We start from the raw sequence: 19,188 nt of genomic DNA on the forward strand, positions 1-19,188 counted from the left end.
ACAGATTTTTGCATGTAAAAATGCCCTAATCCCTATTTAAATTTAATCTTGGGCCACCAAAATGGGAATTATTACAATAAAGTAACTTTTTTTGGTGAGATTTTTATATAATTATACTGGTTTCTCACAATTAAGACTATGAATAGGCTGCTAATAATAAACTCTCAGTGTTCTTTTTGAGACGGTGACAGGGTTCTTTACAACCCTTTCGAACTGAAGAAACTGAACTCAGAGACACGGTGGTTCATAAGAGGCCATGTTCTTCAGAAGGATAAATTGAAGGAGTGACAGCTTTGTAATAAACCTCCAGACTGTAGGCCTCCAGCAAGAAACAAATTAAAAGGAAAAACAATCAGAACTGTCACATCAGAACCATATCCCATTACCTTGGCCCTTTCCTATTACCAACATTTCTAAAAACAGTTATTCCATTTCTGAAGTGTAAATCCACTGGAAAACTTTCTGTGAATTAAATCTGAATCTTGAAAAGGTATTATTTGAGAAAGTTTCACTTGAAAACATAGTATTTAGAAAAGTTGTATCACACCTATAAAATACACGCAGTGCATATAAATCTATGCTTGCATCTAATTTAAAAGTTTCATATGATGTTTTTATTGCATTTTTATATTTCTGTATAAAAATACATAAAATTTAAAAACAGGAATGTTTTTATGTTGTGTTTATGTACACATTACCTGTATCCAGATTTTTCTGAAAGGAGATTTAATGCTGGTAAGATTTTATGCATATATTTAACTAGAGTTTAGCATATCTGCTAGTGTTTTGAAATATGGAAATTTCAAATTTTCTTCCAGAATCCACAAGAATTTCACTAACTTAGGAGCATGAGCTTTTTTTTAGTACTGTAACAGAAAAATATTAATTTAGATAGACATTCTGTATGTGTTATTTTCATTTTCTTGACAGAAGACAAAGCTAACTGAGGTGACAGCTTGCTGGTGACACTATTGTATTCAAGATAGTAGGAACGAACCTGACAAAAACTGCAGAAGGGCATTATGGAATTGGGTAGCACATGAATAAAGCAATGAAATTCAATGTAGATAAACAAAGAATATATCAAAGCATAAGAAAAAGAATCTTAATTTCACATATCAAATGACAGACTTTGAACTGACCATCACTCAAGAACAGGATCTCAGAGTTATGGCAGATTTTTCCACAAGAGTGCGGCCCAGTGTTCAGCAGTGTTTAAAAAGGCAAATCAAATGTCATACAGTTCACAAAAGAGCAGGAAGATGGAACAGCTTTCATATAAGGGATATGTAAGTAGACCTGGGAGAGAGAACTGGAGGGCAGGCTGTGTAATTTTGGCCTAGATAAGGACAGATTGTTTGTTGTCTCTTCCAGTCCAAGGACAGGGGACATTAAGGGCCAATACAGGAATCAGGTTCAAAGAGAAAAAAAAAAGGAAGGTGTTCTTCAGACCCTGGTTATTTGAGCTCTAGAAGTACTTGCCAAAGGATATTGTGGACAATGCAAATTTAAATGGGTCAATGGGAGACTACACAAGTTTATGAAAGGGAGATCAGCTTTATTTCCTTATTCTTGTTTAAAGATTTCCTAATGCATAATTTTTTATGTTCTGCTTTTCATCTTTCATCATGCTTAATACATTTTGATAAGTGCCACACAGTTTATTTCCAAACAGAAGATTAACAGTGTGGCATGCTAAATAAATACTTCCCTCTGAAATTATCCTAATTTCTAGTAGCTCCATCATATTGCTTGGGAAAAATGTTGATAGCTGCTCTACGAGGCCTTGATCACAAGGAAAGTCCTAACTTTACAAATGTTTACTCAGGAGTTAGCGAAAGATACTATTAACATAAATAAAAGATAAATGTGCAAATACTTGCAGGAACATAAGTGTCAAGTGGCCTCTAACAAAGTTAACGGCATACCTCAGGCATAATTAATAAAAGCTGTAGCCTATATCATGTATAAAATTATTACTGTGTAATAATGGCGGCTTAACATTCTTTAATTTTCTTCCCCGGTTTTGCAGATTGTGCTGTGTTTAGATTGTGATGACAATAAAGCGGAGAGGTGATTAAATTTGCTTTGGTACAACTTCTTTATTAAAAAAAAAAACAATCAAAGAGCAAACAACCCAACGAAAATCCAAAAGACCCCTCACGGCCCTCACCGCCCTCAGCCCCCACCGCGGCCCGCGGGGCGGGGCTCCACCGGCGGAGCGGCGGGAGTGTGGCCCGTGATTGGCTCGGCAAGCGGCCGGCGGCTCACGTGACCGCGGCGCTCCTTATAGGAGAGGGCCGGGCGCGCGAAGAGCGCTAGTGGTGGGGGCGCGCGCGGGGACATCCGTGTGGGAGCGGCCGCCGGTGAGCGGGATGGAGGGAGGGAGGGAGGGAAACGGCGGTGGTGGGCGCTGGGATCGGGAGACGAGTGGGAGCGAGGGACAGGGCTCTCCGTCTTGCTTGAACCGCGGGGGCGGGGGGAGCGGGCGCTCGGGCTTTCACGGCCGCATTTGGGTGTTGGCGCGCTCCTGCCTGGCTGCTCCCATTGGCCGCGGCGGCGCGCGCGGAGGGAGGGGTGGTGCGCGCCCCGCTGGCGGCAGCGGGACGGGACGGGGGGGGGTGGGGCAGGGATGTCTCGTGTGTCCCCCGTGTCCCCCCTCCTCCCAGTCGTTTTGGGTGTGCGGCTGGGCCTGCCCCCACCAACCCTGCGGGAAGACCCGTCCGTGAGGCGTCATGTGGCAGCGCCAGTAACAGCGACGCGGGGCGCTGCCTTCCCAGCTCGTATCTCGGTGGGGAACTCCAGGAGAGGCTCCAGAGGTTCTAGAAGAGCCTCGTCACCACGACTGACTACTTAATGCTGCCATAAAAGCTCATAAACCGAAATTGTAATGTTCTGTAACTAGTGTCCCCCGAACTTCGGTTGCAGCCGAATGTTATATTATTTTTTTACCTTTTTTTGTTCTTTTGCAGTTGATCCTATGCATTCCAAAATGAAACAGAAACTGACTGCAGAAAAATCATCAGGATCTCTGCAGGTATGGGCTTTAAGGCCTTGAAGCTAGTACCTGCTGTCTGATGCAAGCTTTATATCCACTGAAGAAATACAAAGGAATCTGTTGCAATGTGCTTCCACCTGACTTATGTTTAGTTGGCTTGAGTAGCTTCCTGGCCGTCTGTGTGGCTTGGGAACATGCTGTCCTTCTTGGGCATATGTGCTTATGACTACTTTTTTTCCTGTTGCTCAGCAAGTCCTTTTTACTTTGACACTGAGCTTGCTGTCTCTCCATGTGATTTTTCCAGGGTTTACTTGGTGCTGGCTATGTGCCTTTGCCTACTGAATCTGTCTGGCTGGTGAGGGGTTGTAGAGTGGGTTCTGTAGTCTGTCCTTTATAGAGATGAACTCACAAAGAGTTAAATCTCTCCTGACTTGAGCATGCTTTAGCTGAAGTATTCAAGCAGGCAGATTGGTTTCTAAAGTCACCCTCCTGAATTGTGGTTACCTTGGAATTGGTGGAAATGCTTACAAGATTTAAGTTTTTGAGGGTTGAGTGATAAGTTACTAAAGTTTGTACCTATTCTTGTGTAAACCTTTTAACGTAGGCCCTAATCAGAATTGCACAAATACAATGTGTAATAGAGGCTAGTAGACCTCATGTCAGGAGGCATATTGATTGTAATGAAAACCTCTGGTATCAGTGGAAATTGCCAGTTGATAAGTCTGACTTACACACACAGCAGTCTTGTCCCATAGCGTCTCTACTGTATAAATTCTTTGGTGTGGCTTTTTGCACTTTCAATGGGTTAACTCCAGTATTGGTCAATAACTTCTTGGCAGAGTGTACTTAACTAACCTTCAATAGCAGCGAGTGGTGTCTGACACACAGTGTGATTCTTGTTCCCACAGCAGTTAATGTTTGTCCTTGAGTTGAACAGTAGGATAATTGGTGGCAGAAACTACCGTGGGAAAGGCGAACTTGTGTCATACGAAGTGCGGTGTGAATCGTAACTTTCTCACGCTGGTGTGGCATTGTGTTCTGGCTATTCTTGCTTGGTTGTCTGCCATTGTTTGCTATCCCATGGTGGCAGTGTAACCAACCCAATCAGAAAGCCTTAATGCAGGAAAGAAGTATTTATGCATGATAGGAGGGGTGATAATCATACTGTTTAGACAAAGCAACAGCCTGTCTGGATCGAAGCAGGGAAACTTTTGATCCATTTTAATGGATAATCAAAATAACACAGCTATTTAAGTGAGCACCACTTGATGGTGTGTTCTTGGGTAACAAAATCAGCTACTGCCTGTAGTGATGTGTGTAACTTTACCACCTAAACATGCAATTGCAGTCACTTTTGTCTCTGTCCCCAAAAACCTAATGCTGCTGCTCTCAAATGCAAGTTTCAGAGTTTTAGCTGAAGTTCAACACTGTAACTGGCCTTCAAATATAGTTAGAATATTTCTGCTGTAAGACCTGTTTTAAGTTCTATTATGAAGGGTGTTTTCTAAGAGGCAGGGACTGAGCATTGCTTCATGAGATTAAGATCTCTCTCTGCTACAAATAACTAGATCCCCTTATTTACAAAAGCATTAACATAGACCAGAGTGTCATATCTTTGTCTTGAAAAGAATACCCATGGGTTATCATAATGGAAGCATGAGTAATTCCTAATTTTCAGTTTATGTAAAGAGGAATGGCAACTGTCTGAACCATATTTGTCTTTTTAGAAATACCTCACAGATACCACATGTACTGCTTCCCCAAGACGGACTCTTAAAATGCTTCAGCCTTCAGCAGCAGGTAGCCTGGTTGGCAGATATAATGAGGTATGAACTAAAAGATAATCTGTAGATGTGTAATTATTTTGACCCACAGTGAAATGTTTTTGAGCTTTTAGCTGAAAAATATCTGAAAAAATGTAATCTGCTAACTAGTGTGGCACAGCTTAAGCTTTCTGTTATTTTAGTAATAAATTATATTAAAACCTAGCAACTTCCCAGTACTTTGGGAAAATTCTGAGGCATTTGTTTTGTTAAATCTATCGATATCAAGGAGCATGTTGGTAAACTAGACCTATAATGTGAAGAAAGCAGGACTCGTAGAGACTTATTTGCAGTCATGATTGAGCAGACTTAGAAGTTTGTATTTCTATAAAAGCTGAAATGTTGCTCTTAAGCTAAACCTGCCTGTGTTTTGTACAGAAGAAATCTTCAGTCAAAAGGAAACTCTGGAATAACAAGTTTGCCTCAAAGGCTCGTAATGCTGAGGTGTCTGTGGACAAGGAGCAAGAAAATGAGGATGGTGTCATTCAAGCTGTAGATCTCATGATGAAAGGTATGTAGTAACTTCTGAAATGTTTTCTTGCACTTTAAGTGCTATGCTGCTGTTGGAGTACAATTGAAACAGTTTCTTTGTCATTTAGGTAAGAGCTTTTTGGCTTTTTGTAGTGCCTAGCAGGAATTGATGATACTTATCCTCTGTAGTATAATAAAGTATAGATATCTAATATTTGAGTTTATGGCAACCAGTAGCTGAGAACCATTGTGTGCAGCAGTGTTAAGAAGTCTTGTAGTTTGTTACCTTGGCTGGGCTATAAGCTTTCAAGTGACTAATAATTAAGTTGAAATGAAGGCCTGTTCTGGCACAGTGTGCTGTGTGTGCAGTTTCTCAGAACCATTATGCCCAGCATGGACAGCGACTTGGGAATAAGACTTCTGTCTCCCACAAAGTACACAGTAAGACCAACATTTGGAAATCTTGCAGAGCCTGCTGCCATGCTTGAGGCAGCTTTGTGAAGGCGCTGTCTGTATAGCCATTAATGCAGTGCAGCATCTGTTTCCTGTAAGGTTATGTAATTAGTTGTAGTTTTACAGCTAAGATCTGAAAATGCTATATGGAGTGAGTTCTTAGTATCACAGCTCATAGGATACTTGTGTATGTTAGATATTGTCAGGTGTTCTCAAGAATTTCAGTCTTAGCACAGACTTACTGTAGCCTCTTACTTCAGGAAGTCCTTCACCTCAGTATTGGAAAGAAGTGGCTGAAGAAAGGAGGAAGGCTCTGTATGAAGTGCTTCAAGAAAATGAAAAGGTAGCTTCTGAAAGATAACTACTTCACTACTGGCTATTGTCTTCCTCTTCTAACATTTTGTTATTTGAACCAGTTGCACAAAGAAATCGAACAGAAGGATGGTGAAATTGCCCGCCTAAAAGAAGAAAATGAAGAACTCATGTCCCTTGCTGAACATGTGCATTACATGACCAGTGTGATTGAGGTACTTAAAGCAATTTTCAGTTAATGTTGTAGAATGAAAAAGTGAAAGACCACCAAAGGTTTTTATAAGGAATCATGACTCCTGTTCTGTGTGCTCATGTGACTCTTCATTTTAAATTGCTGCCTGACCTGTTTCTTGCAGGATTGCTCTAATTCTAGAGGCATAAAGCTCCTTCTAGGGGATGAGTTTTTCCCAGTTTAGAACCTACAGGAGTAATGGCAAAGTACTAAGATTAATGCTTTCTGAAGGGGGGATCCAACCTAGTTTTAACAGTATTTGCATATTGGAGATGGTGACAAGGGAAGGAAGGGTTCATCTTCACTTTTTTGAGATGACTTAAATATGCTTATATATATATAGAAAATATACTTAGTAGGTTGAGTGAGACTGCTGGCTAAATGAAGTGCCTGTATGTACTGTATCTTTTAAGGAACTGAACTTGAAACAGGATCACAAAGTAGAGCAGTGAGAGGGAGAAAGGAGCACTATACTCTTTAAAGTGAAGGTTTCACTGAGGCATTGCCAGTTTTATGGCCCAAAAAAGGCTATGCATAAAGGTTCCTAAACTTGTAAATCTCAAGTTTCCTCTGAGAATTCCTTGGGGATAGGTAGTTGTGTCACTAATTCCATGGCTCCTCTATCAGGAATGGATTTTCTGTAACAGCCTCTGAAGCTGTAATAAATACATAGATAACTTGAACATCAAGGTTCCATGGCTATCAGCTAGCTTATTTTTGCAGGGTTGCAGCTCTCAACTGGGATGTAAAGCTAGGCAAATATTTTGATTCTGTGATGACTAGACTGGGGAGGTGGAAACAATGAAATATTATTGAAAGCAACTTGATTAATCAAGAAGTAAACTTCGTCAAATTAATTTGCAATTAATGCAATTATTTAGATCAGCCTTGAAAGACTGCTTATTTGCTACACTTGAATTTTTTTTCTATTCAGGGAGTACTGCTTGTTAGTGATAAACCTATGGGCTGAAATTACATTACTTGAAGACTTGAACTAATGTAATTAGAAATTTCTGTACAGTTCTTCAACAGCTAAGTTCACTTCTGAGCTTCAAAAACAGCCTGTAAAAGTCCAGTTTATCTTCCTTAGATCAGGTTGGGTGAGGAACTTTTAGTTTGAAGTGCTACAAACTGCTGAATCTTATAGTTCATCTAGACTTAATGTAGCTTCATTATCCCTGATTAAAAATTATGGAGTTAATTGGTTGTACAGTAATTTTTTCTGAAATTAAACCTATATGGTACTATAGTAAATATTTAACTTGGGAAGCAGCTTCCCATATTTTAGGTTACCTAAGGTAACCCATCCTACTGAAGAACCTAAGAAAAACTTAACAGTCAACAAAGCAAATGTGATCTGCAAGTTAGAGGCAGTAATTTGAGTTGAAATTGTATTAAGAATTTTTGTAAGTGACGAGTGTTTTTAATTATATCAATAACCTCCAAATGAAAGTGATTAGCTTGCTTAATTCAATATGCAGAGTCTTATTTCACTGGTTATTAAGGAGGAAAAGTATTAAGTTCACTGTCCTCTGTTTCTTTGTAGAGGTTAACTGGGCAAGGACCTGAGAATCTTGAGACACTGGAGAACCTGACTCTGGAGGAATCCAGACGAAAAAATGAAGAGCATAACTGTGGAGATGAGGAAGGGCTGCCACAAGTATCATCTGGCTTAGGGGAAAATAGATCAGATCTTGCTTCAAAGGAAGCAAACCATTTGCAACTGGAATGACAGCCTTTAAATAGGCTTATGTATGTGGTTTTTAGTTGCAGACTTCCTCTTAAAAGGATATACTAAACCTTCTCAGGTATAGACACTCTTGTGGAAGTGTTACAGATGTTGGTATTTTTAACTGGCGTTATGTGGCAGTGGGAGTATCTGGATGCTGCATGGAAAACTTACTACAGGCTGCACATAGTTACTTGTATGAAATGCACATACTGTGAATTTCAACTGTTGTGTAAATACCTTATCAGTTGGTCTGACATAATTCATGAACATTGATAAATAAATCTTTACCTTACCAAAACAGCCTCTTAATTGAGTGGGGAATGGCCTGTAGACGGAAACTTTCAAGTTTTTTAGGGAGTGCCTGGGTAGTTTTTAACTCTTTAGTTTTGCAGAATTCTGGAAAACAGAGTGACTTTTGGTGGATGGGGGGGTGAAACAAAAACTTGTATGCTTTTTTGGTGAGGCTTCAGAAAGACAGGAATGAGTACTGAGTCAAAATTTCAAGTTTAGATTTATGCTTTTCAGGTGTCTTAAATAATTTCCTCTGCCTTTTAAGGGAGCCTTTTGCAAGTTGTAGAAAGTATTAGACCATCTCTTTTACTAATACATTCATTGGCTTATAAAGAGAAGGTGAAGTGTTCTTGATCACAGTAGCAGCTGTGCTGAAAATTAGGTAGAGACAAAGCAGCCTAAGCTTGAGAGCTATGCTGGAAGCAAAGTCAATGCCTGATATTTACCCAGAGATGAGACACCTTATTACCAAGGTAGTTAGGTTCTGAAGAATTTACATGAATAAAAAGCAGTCTTTAAATCTTGAGCACCTTATCTGGCACCTGTATGGGGTGTGGCTGGAGAGTAAGTTGGATACAGGTTTTCCAATTGCAGTTGTTCTGTAACAAGGTCTTCTAAGGATACGGTGGCCATTGCCATAGCTTGAGAAGGGCTTAAAGTTGAGTGGCTTTCAGGAGGCAGAGAGGGATCCTGGTTCGTGGATCTATCTGGCCTTGCCAAAGATGGTTGCTTCAGGGTATTATGTATGAATGGGTCTTTGGAGCTATCAGATTGGCACCTTTAGGTTCCTTCTGTCTTGCTCCCTGTGGCTGATTGTAACTTAATAGATGTTTTGCAACTGTTTTCAGTTGTGACATCCAGGGAATGTCAGAACCATTGTAGGAAGTAATATTCCTTTCTGGCTTCCATTTCACCTCAAGTATGGTAACTAGAAGAAATAAGGCATCATGTTTTCTTAGGAACTTGGTAAATGAAAGATTGCACCTTCCAGTTTGTGCTCTAGAGGGTGCTTAGACATATTCCTTTCCATCACAGATCAGAAAAGGTGATAAAGGTGTGTCCTTTAATTTGCATTTATGTTTTCTTTAAGGAAAACAACTGAATGCTTGGTAATTGCTTTGTAGAGAACCCTGGGTTATCTCTTCAAGAGAAATGGATAATTCATGTAAAGTGACTTAGACCTCTCCTGTCTCAGATTCTAAGCAACCTCCTTGACAAAGTAGTTCAACAATAGTAAATAAGGAAACATAAATTTTATCTTGATATAATTTTTATGCAGTTCAATTTAGTTTAGGTTGTTCACAGTTAAGTGTAATTTTTTTCAGAGGTGGCTTTATTTTTAAACATCAGGGATATTGCATTTGCAGAGACTGTAGAAGGGGAGGAAGCGCTGTGGCATAACTAACAGGCCAGGCAGACCAATACAACTGAGACAGCAAGTGCAACTCTTCCACTGTCTCACCTCTTGCTCTGTGAATTGCTATAATACAGGTGCTTTTGTTGGAACACAGAACTGCCAGAAAACATCTAATCCAGAATTTGTGTGCAGTATGTGTATCTGTCTTATCTTCAGGTTGCTCAAGAAGAACGCTTATTAGGTTTAAATCTTGTGCTTTTTCTGGATTGATTTTATTTAAGTAACAAACAAGACAGTCCCTTGAGAAGCTGGAACCTTACTTCTGTTGTAAGGAATAAATCATGCGAGTTCTTCAAGTAGGCTTATGGATTTATTGCAGCATTTGGTCTACCTGCAATAGAATAAGTTCTTACATCAAAAAGGCATGTACCATTCAGTAATACATCCTAGTGCTTCAAACCAAGACTACTAGGGTTTTATTAAATGTAACTTGTTAGCAGAGAGAATAGTTTGCTGTATAAACTCCTGAGAAAAACCATGCTGCAGGAGAAGGCTAAGCAGGAGAGCCAAACTGTGCCATAGTAATAAACCCCATATATGTGCTTTGTCTTTGTCACAAACCTTGATGAAACACTGTCTATGCCTATCATATCAGTTATAGTCATGTATGAAAGTGGTGTCAGAAGTTTTATGATAGTTCATTAATTGCTGTTTAAAAATGTTCTAAAAGGGTCAAGTTTTGTTTATTGTTCTGAAAATGCCAGAGTGCTTTTTAAACATGTAAGCAGTAGCATTGTTACATTTTAAGTCTAGGAATTTTGTATTCATGTGTGAAAGGCATGTCAACTGTGTAAAAATTATACAGAGATTTGTGTGATTAGTTCTCTTACAACTATTTGACATTTTATTTTTGTTTATAGGGAAACTCACCACTGCAACATAGCTATGTAACAGCTGAAAATCAACATCACTAAAGACAAATTTCATATCCAGCTGAATTACAGAGAATGTTCTATCTAGCACAATAAAGTTATCAGTTCTAGAACCTAACTCCAGAATGTGATTCTTTCTGAGAAGTCATAATGCTTTTGTACACCAGTGTTTAATCAGCATGCTGACTCCTTTTCATTGCAGAGGATACGGACACAATCTTCTCTTCCATTGAAGTATCCTAAAGCTGCATCTACTATGTCCTAGAACTTCTCCTATAAAATGTGCAAGTCCAAACAGGATAGTTTCAGACATGGAAGAGTAAAGTGTGGGGAGATGGGCTGTTTGCAGGTGTCAGATGTTTCAAGAAGGAACAGCTGTGCAGGGACTAGTAGGGGCAAGCAAACCATGGGGTGTGTGGATGGTTTATGTGAGGAAGAATTCATAATTGATTCTGCAAAAATAACAATTTTATTGTAAACACCTATTGTAGTGAAGACATTGCGTGGAGAAGTGAATTAGACCATAACTGCTTGGCTGAGCAGCTGAAACTCAGTTGGTGTTTGGCACTGGATTGCTTATGTGAGTGCCTGCAGCATTGCTGTGTGTTGCAGCCTCTGCATAAGTAATGAAGTTGGTCATCTTTTTTTTTTTTTTTTTTTTTTCCCAGGGAAGCATGATGCATATTCATTTACTTTTCCTGAAAGGCCATCTCAGGTTGGTCTCAGAACTGGATTTGAGCAGAAGATGTGCAAATCTGCCAAGGCCATGTGTTTCCTGTGCCCCCACTGTTATTAAGACTATTGTTACCATCAGCATTTTCTTCAGCAGAGAATGTTTATTGTGTGTTATTTCTCTTTCCATTCTTATCACAAAGTAGTTCAGCAAATGACAATGGTATTCTGAGGAACCTTGGTTTGCTGCTGTTTGTCGATCTGCCAGCAACTGCCTGTAATGAAATGTGACTGGGCCATGTTCAAGGTCAAACCCCTGGCTGTGAGGGTACCCCTATCATACCCCCAGGGGCACCACAGCCATTTGAAGTGGGGGGCTGCAGATCCTATCCTCAGGATAATTCCATTGCAAATCAGCAAAGCAGGGAGCCCTACACAGTCTGGCAGTTCTACTGACTCCTAATTTTCAGTGCTTAAAGTCAGCATTAATCTGTACATAATGGGCTGCAGGGTAGGGTAAAGCTATAGAGGATACCTCTTCTGAAGGTATAGCGGACACAGGAGGAATCTTGCCAAAATCAGTGGGAAACTGTGCAGCCTAACTTATGCTGCTGCTGTAGCTAGAGCAGTATAGAGGTACTATGGGTTTCTATATACTGGGCAAAATGCAGAGAGACAGTGAGAACATGGCAGGGGTGGTGAAAACCACTATAGTTCATGAAAAGCATCAGGTGAGGATAAGCCACCACCAGGTAAGCCCCTTTCCCAATTGTGCTTCTGGTGAGCTCCCCATCTCTTCCACCTGCACTGAGCTACTTTGGTACAGGAACGTTTTCCTAACATACTTTTCTGGGGTGGCCCAAACCTTTAAGTTTGTTTGAGTCAACCTACTGCAGCCCTAAGAAAAAGGTTTGGTAATTACTGCCTGCTGGTTCCTTCTTTGCTAGTAGGTAAGCATCCATCTTGTGACAATCACCTCTGTACATCTGATTTTTTCCTACTCCACAAAGGAGAGCTCTTGCATTAATGTGCTAGGAAAAGGCAGCATTGTCAGCTCTGTGAGCATAAAAACATACATGTTATTAGACAAATACATGGTTTGTTCCCTTTTATTTGCCTTCAGGTTTCGGAAGTTTTAAGGCCTATTAACTTTCTAAAGGTTGTAATGAATCATGTTACAAGATGATAGTTTTATTTAGTTTTCTAAAACAGTATTAATGCTCAAAGTGAAATTTAGCCTCTATGCATCTGTATCCCAGGTTTAACCTTGTCCTACTAAAATTCCTGTGGAACCCCTTACTGACTTTATTGAGAGCAGGATTTTCTCCTTCCTATCTCGTTCTTATGAGCTATATCCATGGTTTTTAATAGTCATAATGGTGTAGGATATCAGCTTTAGGCTAATGATCTTCCCCAAGGGTGGCTTTAAACCACAATGAAATGAGATATAAACTCCTTTCAGCCTGCTACCTCTATATGTGAGCTGCCCCGTGCTCTCTGCAGCTTTGGCTCTGTGCTCCATACGCAGTTCTGCATTCCCTGAGGTGTGTGCTGTAAACCTCGATGTTTGTAAGAGGAAAAGGAATGTCTTCTGTCAGAGGAGAGTCTGTCTTCACAAAAGGGAAGAGTAAGCAGCAGAAGTTTGGTAACAAACCTCTTCAGTATATTTTCTGCTAGACCCTGTGGAGCCTTTTTTGATAAGTATCTTGAATGCTCTGAACTTAAACTATGAGTGTGACAGTGGAGAGGCTGCTTATGGAAAGAGTGACTATACATATGGACTGATGTGCTTAGTAATTAAAAAATAATCTTTATTATAACTTAAATGTGATAGGAAATATGGTGAGTACAAATGCCACAAAACTAAAAGAAAAAAAATTTTAAAAAAAAAAAAGCAGAAGTTGATACAAAAAGACATGTTGAAGGGATTCAACTGGTGGGATAAGTGTGATATAAAAACCATAACATGGCTATTTCACCTTCTGCAAAAAGAGTTTATATCGTTCAGTAAACAAGTAAGCATTTTGCACTGTACAAAATGTACTTCTTTAATTAAAGGAAGAATATATATATTTATAAATATACAGATATGTACATTTTTGTAACATTCACAGTAAACAAACCAAAACAAAAATGACCCCTGCCTGCCAATGTGTTTGGCTCACAAGGTTTCCTTTTGATGTGAATTGTTTGCAATATTTCTATGTCATCTATGCAAATTTGGATACTTCAATTGACATCTAAATAGCATTTCATGCATAATGAACACAGTACAGGAACACTCTTCTGTTAAATTCTATTCACCTCCTCTGTTAACTTAAGGCTTGTAATCAACAGTTTGAAACACTCACTGCCTTTTATCCTTGCAGTGCAGGGAGGAGAGATGCATTCACTTCTCCCTCTGTTTCTTACTGCCTCCCAGGTCCACTTTAGTTTGTTCTAGTTCTTTATATTGAAATCACTCTATAGCAACTATGACCCACTAATTAGAGTATATGAAATCCAATCCTGCCTGCAACTTACGGGACAAAATGGCTTGGGGAACTTGTGCAATTAGCTGTATTCACTCCTCAGAATAAATAAATGCACTTTACCTTTTCATTTAATTTTTAGAAACCTACATGATTGTTTGGTTCCCCCTCACAAATCTCTGGATTAATGATGGTTTGTTGCTGGAGGGCAAGAGAAAGGGAATAAAAGACCAGTGGAGGCATTTAGAATGAGTCACTAAAGTGACACCTCCCAGGGTTTACATCATGCTGTTTGTGGAGGCAAAACTTGAAGAAACTTGCTCTCTATTTCATTACTGAGAGGCAACTGAGAAAGCTAAGCAGCATTTCCTGCCACTGGAGTGTTGCAGGGAACACTCTTGAAGGGGAAGCTGCTTTGCAGTCCTGCTCAGGTGGCCTCTTGATTGTCCTTGTTAGATGCGGTATCGCATGTCTCAGGTTTTCACAACAACTTCAAGGAAGTAAATATAATAGGAAAATATATGAAGATGCCAAATTCTAAAAACCTCGCAGAAGTTTGTTGAGGCTGAATAACTGCAATTATATTATTTGTTATGAATCAGTCAAGAAGGTATTTTTCCTCAGCATCCAACTGTTCCATCATGAGCTGCGATGAGGAGCCAATAGGAACCCTTAAGCTGGATTTTAGATTTTGCTTTTCCTTAAGAAGTCTGTAAATTGCTACTTTTGGGAACACTTTTAGAATACTTCAAAGTTTTCCTCCTGCTCCCCACACTGAAGTGCAGCTCCATCCTACTTTAATGCCTGTTGAATATAAGCAGGTTCTTTTCCATCTAAAAAGCTGTGGCAGCTTCAGTTCCACGGCGGCTTCCAACTTTAACAAATTCCCTGGGAAATTTGTCCAGCTGTTCATATGCCAGTCTCCCATCTTCACCTGAATGCAAAATGTTAAAGCATAATAATGTATTGCTTCATTGCCCTACAGCATTTTACATACTGAGTTTTCTGCTGTTAGAAAGTAGTGATTTGCCAGTAACTTCTTGCCCTTCTTAAAATTTATCTTGTGGAAAGCAACTTCAGAAATTACTTGGAAAATTAAACATGCCCTGATTGTTCAATTTTTTTATTTTCTCATGTAATTTGCTTGGTTGTCTAAAGCAAAACAGCAGAACACATGGCTTGTATGATTAGAAGACAGTATCTGTACACTTGTCTTCCTGAATGACCTTGTGTCAACTCAGTTATGATATACTTGAGGCAGATGATATTTATCCACTTCTGCCTTGGACAATTCAAAGCTGTGAGGGACTGAAATGTTAATGTTTTAAACATTGCCAAAATTATAAAAAGTCTTTTTGTCAAACTGCAAGAAGCCTACCCCCGCCATCCCCACCCTCTGAATATTCCTCCTGACTGGAACTTGGACTGTGACAGGGAATTTGAGATAAGACTATTGTCTAATTATCTCAGGTCTGAAGAGAAGTAAACAAGGCTCATCAGGTGGTGGAGGAGAAGGGTTTTGGGGGTGTGATGGCAAAATCTCTCCACACTAAACAGAGTAAACCACCCACCCCACCACCAGAAAGACCACATACACACAGGACATTGACATGAGAGGCAGCTGAGAAGGGTCATAAACCATCAAAGACCCTCAAAGCGCCCCCCAGACTCATTCCTGGGGCCTTCTACCACCAGAGGACTGCAGGTGATCCAAGTGAGGCAACAAATCCAGAGCCTGTCGCAAGAGAGTGCAAAGCTTCCCCCCACCAGGGGAGGTACCTGGGCATCTCCTGAACGTATATTAATCCATTGGACACTATGCTTTACAGGACCCTCACCACTAAGAAGACTAGAAGTAGACCCACAAGAAGCCACCTGGTTCACAGAGTGGTGATATATTTTCTATTTTAATCTCTCATTCTCTTTCCCCCCCCCCCCTTCCTTTTTTCTATTTCTTTCTATCTCTCTCTGCCTCACATCTGCTATTAAATAAAATCCATACTATTGGCTTTGGCATATGGTCTCATTTGCACCTTAGTTCAGGCAGAGGCATTTCTAGTAACATTATTTACTGGATTGTAACAAAAGTTTATCCACTTCTCACTTCCTGGCACTTTAATGAAGTGAGTCTATCCTTATCTTTACTTATATACTGCTGAAAAAGAGGAAACAGTATATTTGCTAAATGTTTGTATCTCTCAAATCCTTTTCTTTTAGGTACTGTCATCTATATGCATCTTCATGAAGGTAGCATTGAGTCTTGTTGAATTAGCCATTAGGAACCAAAATGGTGTCTGTATGTTGTCTAAAAGAATGACAGAACAATCTCTCAGAGATTTCAAAAGAAGTGTCCCTGGGCCAGTTGTTTTATAACCTGAGCAATAACATGTCCAACAGCAGAGTGAATTCCTGCTGAACTGGTGAATGAAAGAGAGTATATTTGAGTTTGCATAACTAAAATCACACGTGGACGCACCCCTCGTGGAATAGAAATTCATGCCTAGCCTAAAGGTCAGAAAAATACAATTTTTCTGTGCCACCGCAGTAGTGGTGCCCTGAAACTGTGCAGCCACACTTGCAGTCACATACTGCTAATACAGCTAAAGTACAGGTTAATGAACAGGGTGTTCTGTAGTCTCAAAGACAAATGAGGGTCAGCGCAAGGTGCTTGAGATACTATGTGAAGGAGGACTTGCAGACTGTCCAAACAAACATAAAAATAATTTAGATTAAATGAACAATTCACAGTGCTAATGGCACATAAGAGTATGACTATGGCACTACAGGGGTGATAGGAGGGTATCCCAAAAGAAGGGTGTGTAAGACACAGCAGGCAGTGTGCTGGTCTTGACTCCTCAAGGCTGTTATGTTTTCAAATTCATTATCAATTTTTTTCTGTTTCTCAACTTCTCCTTTGCTAGTCTTCCTTTTCTAGTCTTCCTCCCGCCTCCAGACTCACACAATTCAATTTCTGTCTTTTTGCTTTGTTTTCAAAATGAACGATTTTTAAGAATTTATATTTTCTAACCTCTTTGAGTCTCTGTGTAAAGTTTTGTTTCATTTTAGACTATCATATTTGCATAACTCAGGTGTCTTACATGTTGCTCTGTTAAAAAATGAAATTAAATACTGCTCCAAACCAGGCAACTCACCAAGGGAGAGCAGGGTTTCAGACGCCACTTTTCTGATCTCTTCATTGTCAGACTGGCAGAGCGTGACCAGCATTTTAATGCTCTCAGTAGCCTGGAAAGTGCAAAAAGAACCACATTAGCACCACCCAGTACACTCCAGGCTTTTTTCACAGCCTTGCATGGAAATAATAACCATCCTCTGCATTGCCCTTCCTACTCCACGGGAAGGGGGCCTTGGTGGAGACACAAGTAATGGAGTTTCCATGAGGGGAAGCATGTGGAGAAGGCATATTTTCTGCTGTCAGTGTGGAGCCTTTCTAATTTTCCTTCCCTATGTACTACATACATAATCTTGGCTGATCAGCTCTGTTCTGCAGCTTCTGACTGTGGGATGGGTGATGGGCTTTAGGCCAAGGCCATAAAACCGCCAAGGCAAGGATGTAGCAAGGAGACAAACAGGAGACAGGGATCTAGGGAATGAGTTTCACATAGAACATGTCAAACCTGGTAGGTCTGAGAAGGCTGCTTTTGCCATCCTAGCTGTCTACAGGGACATGTTGGCTGGCCAGCCCAGTCACTTCAGTGCAGGCTCCTCATCAACACCTGCGCTCACCAACATTTCCACACTTTTGCCTTGCCTTTGCTATTTTGGGTAGAAAGCAGGGAATAATCCTGTTCTCTGCTACAAAAATGTCAGGTCTTCAGGGAGAGCAGCTGTCATAGTGTCTCTGGCAGGCTATTTAATACAACAAGAAGAGAGATGAGTGAAAGAAAGGGCAAATGATACTTCCCCTGCTTTTTTTTCCACAGCAGTTGCCATTCTCACTCTTCAAGACGCATCGGAGCCACACTGCTCAAGTTAAAAAATGTCTAGCTCCAGTTCCCACCACTGATTTCTATTCTTGACTTTTCCTGAGTGATCAAAAACCCCACTGCAACTTGCATGCAGCAGACGTGTAATGTCCCTCACCACTGTCTCTCAGGGATGCCTGCCAGCATCTCATTTAAAAATTTTTTCATATATTTAAACAATACCGGATTATGTATTGGATGGCATCAGTTGTGACTGGGATGAAGTTATATTTTGGAGCTGTCTTCTCCAGGGGACAGATTAGAGGGAGAGATACTCAGTCCACAGTGGGTCTGTCTCATGGAACCCATTTTTTTGCCCCAGTGTCCTGTACCAGTCAGGCGTAGGTGGCTGCTGTTTCCCATGGCTCTATACAGCCAAAACAGAAGTGCATTTTAGGCTGGAGTGCAAAGATAGTACCAGATGCTAGCTGAAGCTGTAGTGCCCAGATGTACCAGTTTTTTGTCATAAAACAAGCTGTGACCTGTCTCTCTCTTCTGCTATTGCAATCCACATGCATTATAATTTTATCCTGGCAAAGGACGTTTTTTGTCCTTCTCAGTCAGTATTCTATGGATGAATATTTTTTTCTCTGTGATGTGGAACTAAGTCTCCTGAAGTCAATATGAGAGGGAGGAAAAGATGGTATGTGAAAGATAAATTTGGCCATTGTCACAGAGCCCAGGTGTTTGTGCAACGAAGCTTCTAAACCATTCCCAAACAGGATGGTATCTGAGAAAGATGGAGCGCAGCAATGCAAACCAGAAACACTACTGCTGCTGTTATTGCAATTTCTATTTTGTACCTGTCAAATGTCCTTTCTTTAAAGTAAGGCCAAGTGGCACAGTGAATTCCTTGTCTCTTACCTTGAGGTATCTTAGAGCCAAGCAAGCCGCTTTCTGCAGTTGGAGGTTGGGCTGGGTTAGTGCTTCACAGTAATAAATCAAGGCCTGAAAGCAGATAAAGGAGAATACCAATGAGAATGTCTGTGCCTCTGTGGAGCAGAAGGATGGAGCATGGAGGTATGCTTACCCTACTAAAAGGCAAGTAATTGCAGCCTGCCTCCCTGACAGTGAGTATGTGGGATGGAGGGGGACAGTCCCTGCTACAGTTAACAGGGCGAGATAATCCCCTCCAGCAGATTCAGGCCAGGCCAGTAGTCATAGCTTAGTAGTCTCAGGCCAGCTTTTGGTGAGGAAAAGTTCATGTTAAAGTGAGATGCTCAATCTGTCACTCTTGAAGGCCTTTCACCATACATCTCCAAAGAGCTTTACATGGGCCTAGGAGTCTAAAAATCTCAAGAGATGACTGTTGAGATGGTCTCTCTAACATAGGGATGGTAATGAATAGGTCTGGATGTACCCCAGGGAGCCTTAAAATAATGATTACAAGTTTAACATGAGCTGCTAGACCAGAGTACTGCTTAGCCCCAGAAATTAGTAGCTACTGCTGAGCAGCAGATC

At 40.5% G+C, this 19,188-nt stretch overlaps 2 protein-coding genes across 4 annotated transcripts in view; one reads left to right on the plus strand and one right to left on the minus strand.

The window, feature by feature from the left end:
* The first annotated feature begins 2,265 nt into the window (after window positions 1-2,265).
* On the plus strand, window positions 2,266-10,719 carry GMNN (geminin DNA replication inhibitor). Of its 3 annotated transcripts, none has more exons than XM_032676305.1 (7): window positions 2,266-2,366; window positions 2,973-3,037; window positions 4,726-4,824; window positions 5,200-5,332; window positions 6,006-6,088; window positions 6,162-6,272; window positions 7,836-10,719. In XM_032676305.1, exons 2-7 carry the CDS (start codon window positions 2,981-2,983, stop codon window positions 8,019-8,021), a joined length of 669 nt encoding a protein of 222 aa, XP_032532196.1. In that variant the 5' UTR covers window positions 2,266-2,366; window positions 2,973-2,980; the 3' UTR covers window positions 8,022-10,719. The 3 variants fall into 3 exon arrangements, with proteins under 3 accessions (XP_032532196.1, XP_032532202.1, XP_032532189.1); XM_032676311.1 differs by lacking the exon at window positions 2,266-2,366 and adding an exon at window positions 2,384-2,406; XM_032676298.1 differs by lacking the exon at window positions 2,266-2,366 and having other exon boundaries at window positions 5,203-5,332.
* A 2,341-nt stretch (window positions 10,720-13,060) lies between these two features.
* The window catches only part of RIPOR2 (RHO family interacting cell polarization regulator 2), a 68,040-nt gene continuing 61,912 nt past the window's right edge, over window positions 13,061-19,188 (minus strand). The window contains exons 20-22 of the mRNA XM_032676284.1: window positions 18,592-18,675; window positions 16,897-16,987; window positions 13,061-14,678 (exon numbers count right to left, since the gene is read on the minus strand). Coding sequence (XP_032532175.1) covers window positions 14,578-14,678; window positions 16,897-16,987; window positions 18,592-18,675 — 276 coding nt within the window. The 3' untranslated portion in view covers window positions 13,061-14,577. The remainder of the gene's footprint in view (window positions 14,679-16,896; window positions 16,988-18,591; window positions 18,676-19,188) is intronic.

Source organism: Chiroxiphia lanceolata, chromosome 1, assembly GCF_009829145.1.
Source record: "Chiroxiphia lanceolata isolate bChiLan1 chromosome 1, bChiLan1.pri, whole genome shotgun sequence".
NCBI lineage: Eukaryota > Metazoa > Chordata > Aves > Passeriformes > Pipridae > Chiroxiphia > Chiroxiphia lanceolata.

What these genes read in the sequence shown, in the direction of transcription:
- GMNN (XM_032676305.1), top strand. Translation starts at nt 2,981, where the DNA reads ATGCATTCCAAAATGAAACAGAAACTGACTGCAGAAAAATCATCAGGA. An exon ending in AATCATCAGGATCTCTGCAG is followed by an intron (nt 3,038 to 4,725) that starts GTATGGGCTTTA and finishes TTGTCTTTTTAG; the next exon opens with AAATACCTCACAGATACCAC. An exon ending in TGGTTGGCAGATATAATGAG is followed by an intron (nt 4,825 to 5,199) that starts GTATGAACTAAA and finishes TGTTTTGTACAG; the next exon opens with AAGAAATCTTCAGTCAAAAG.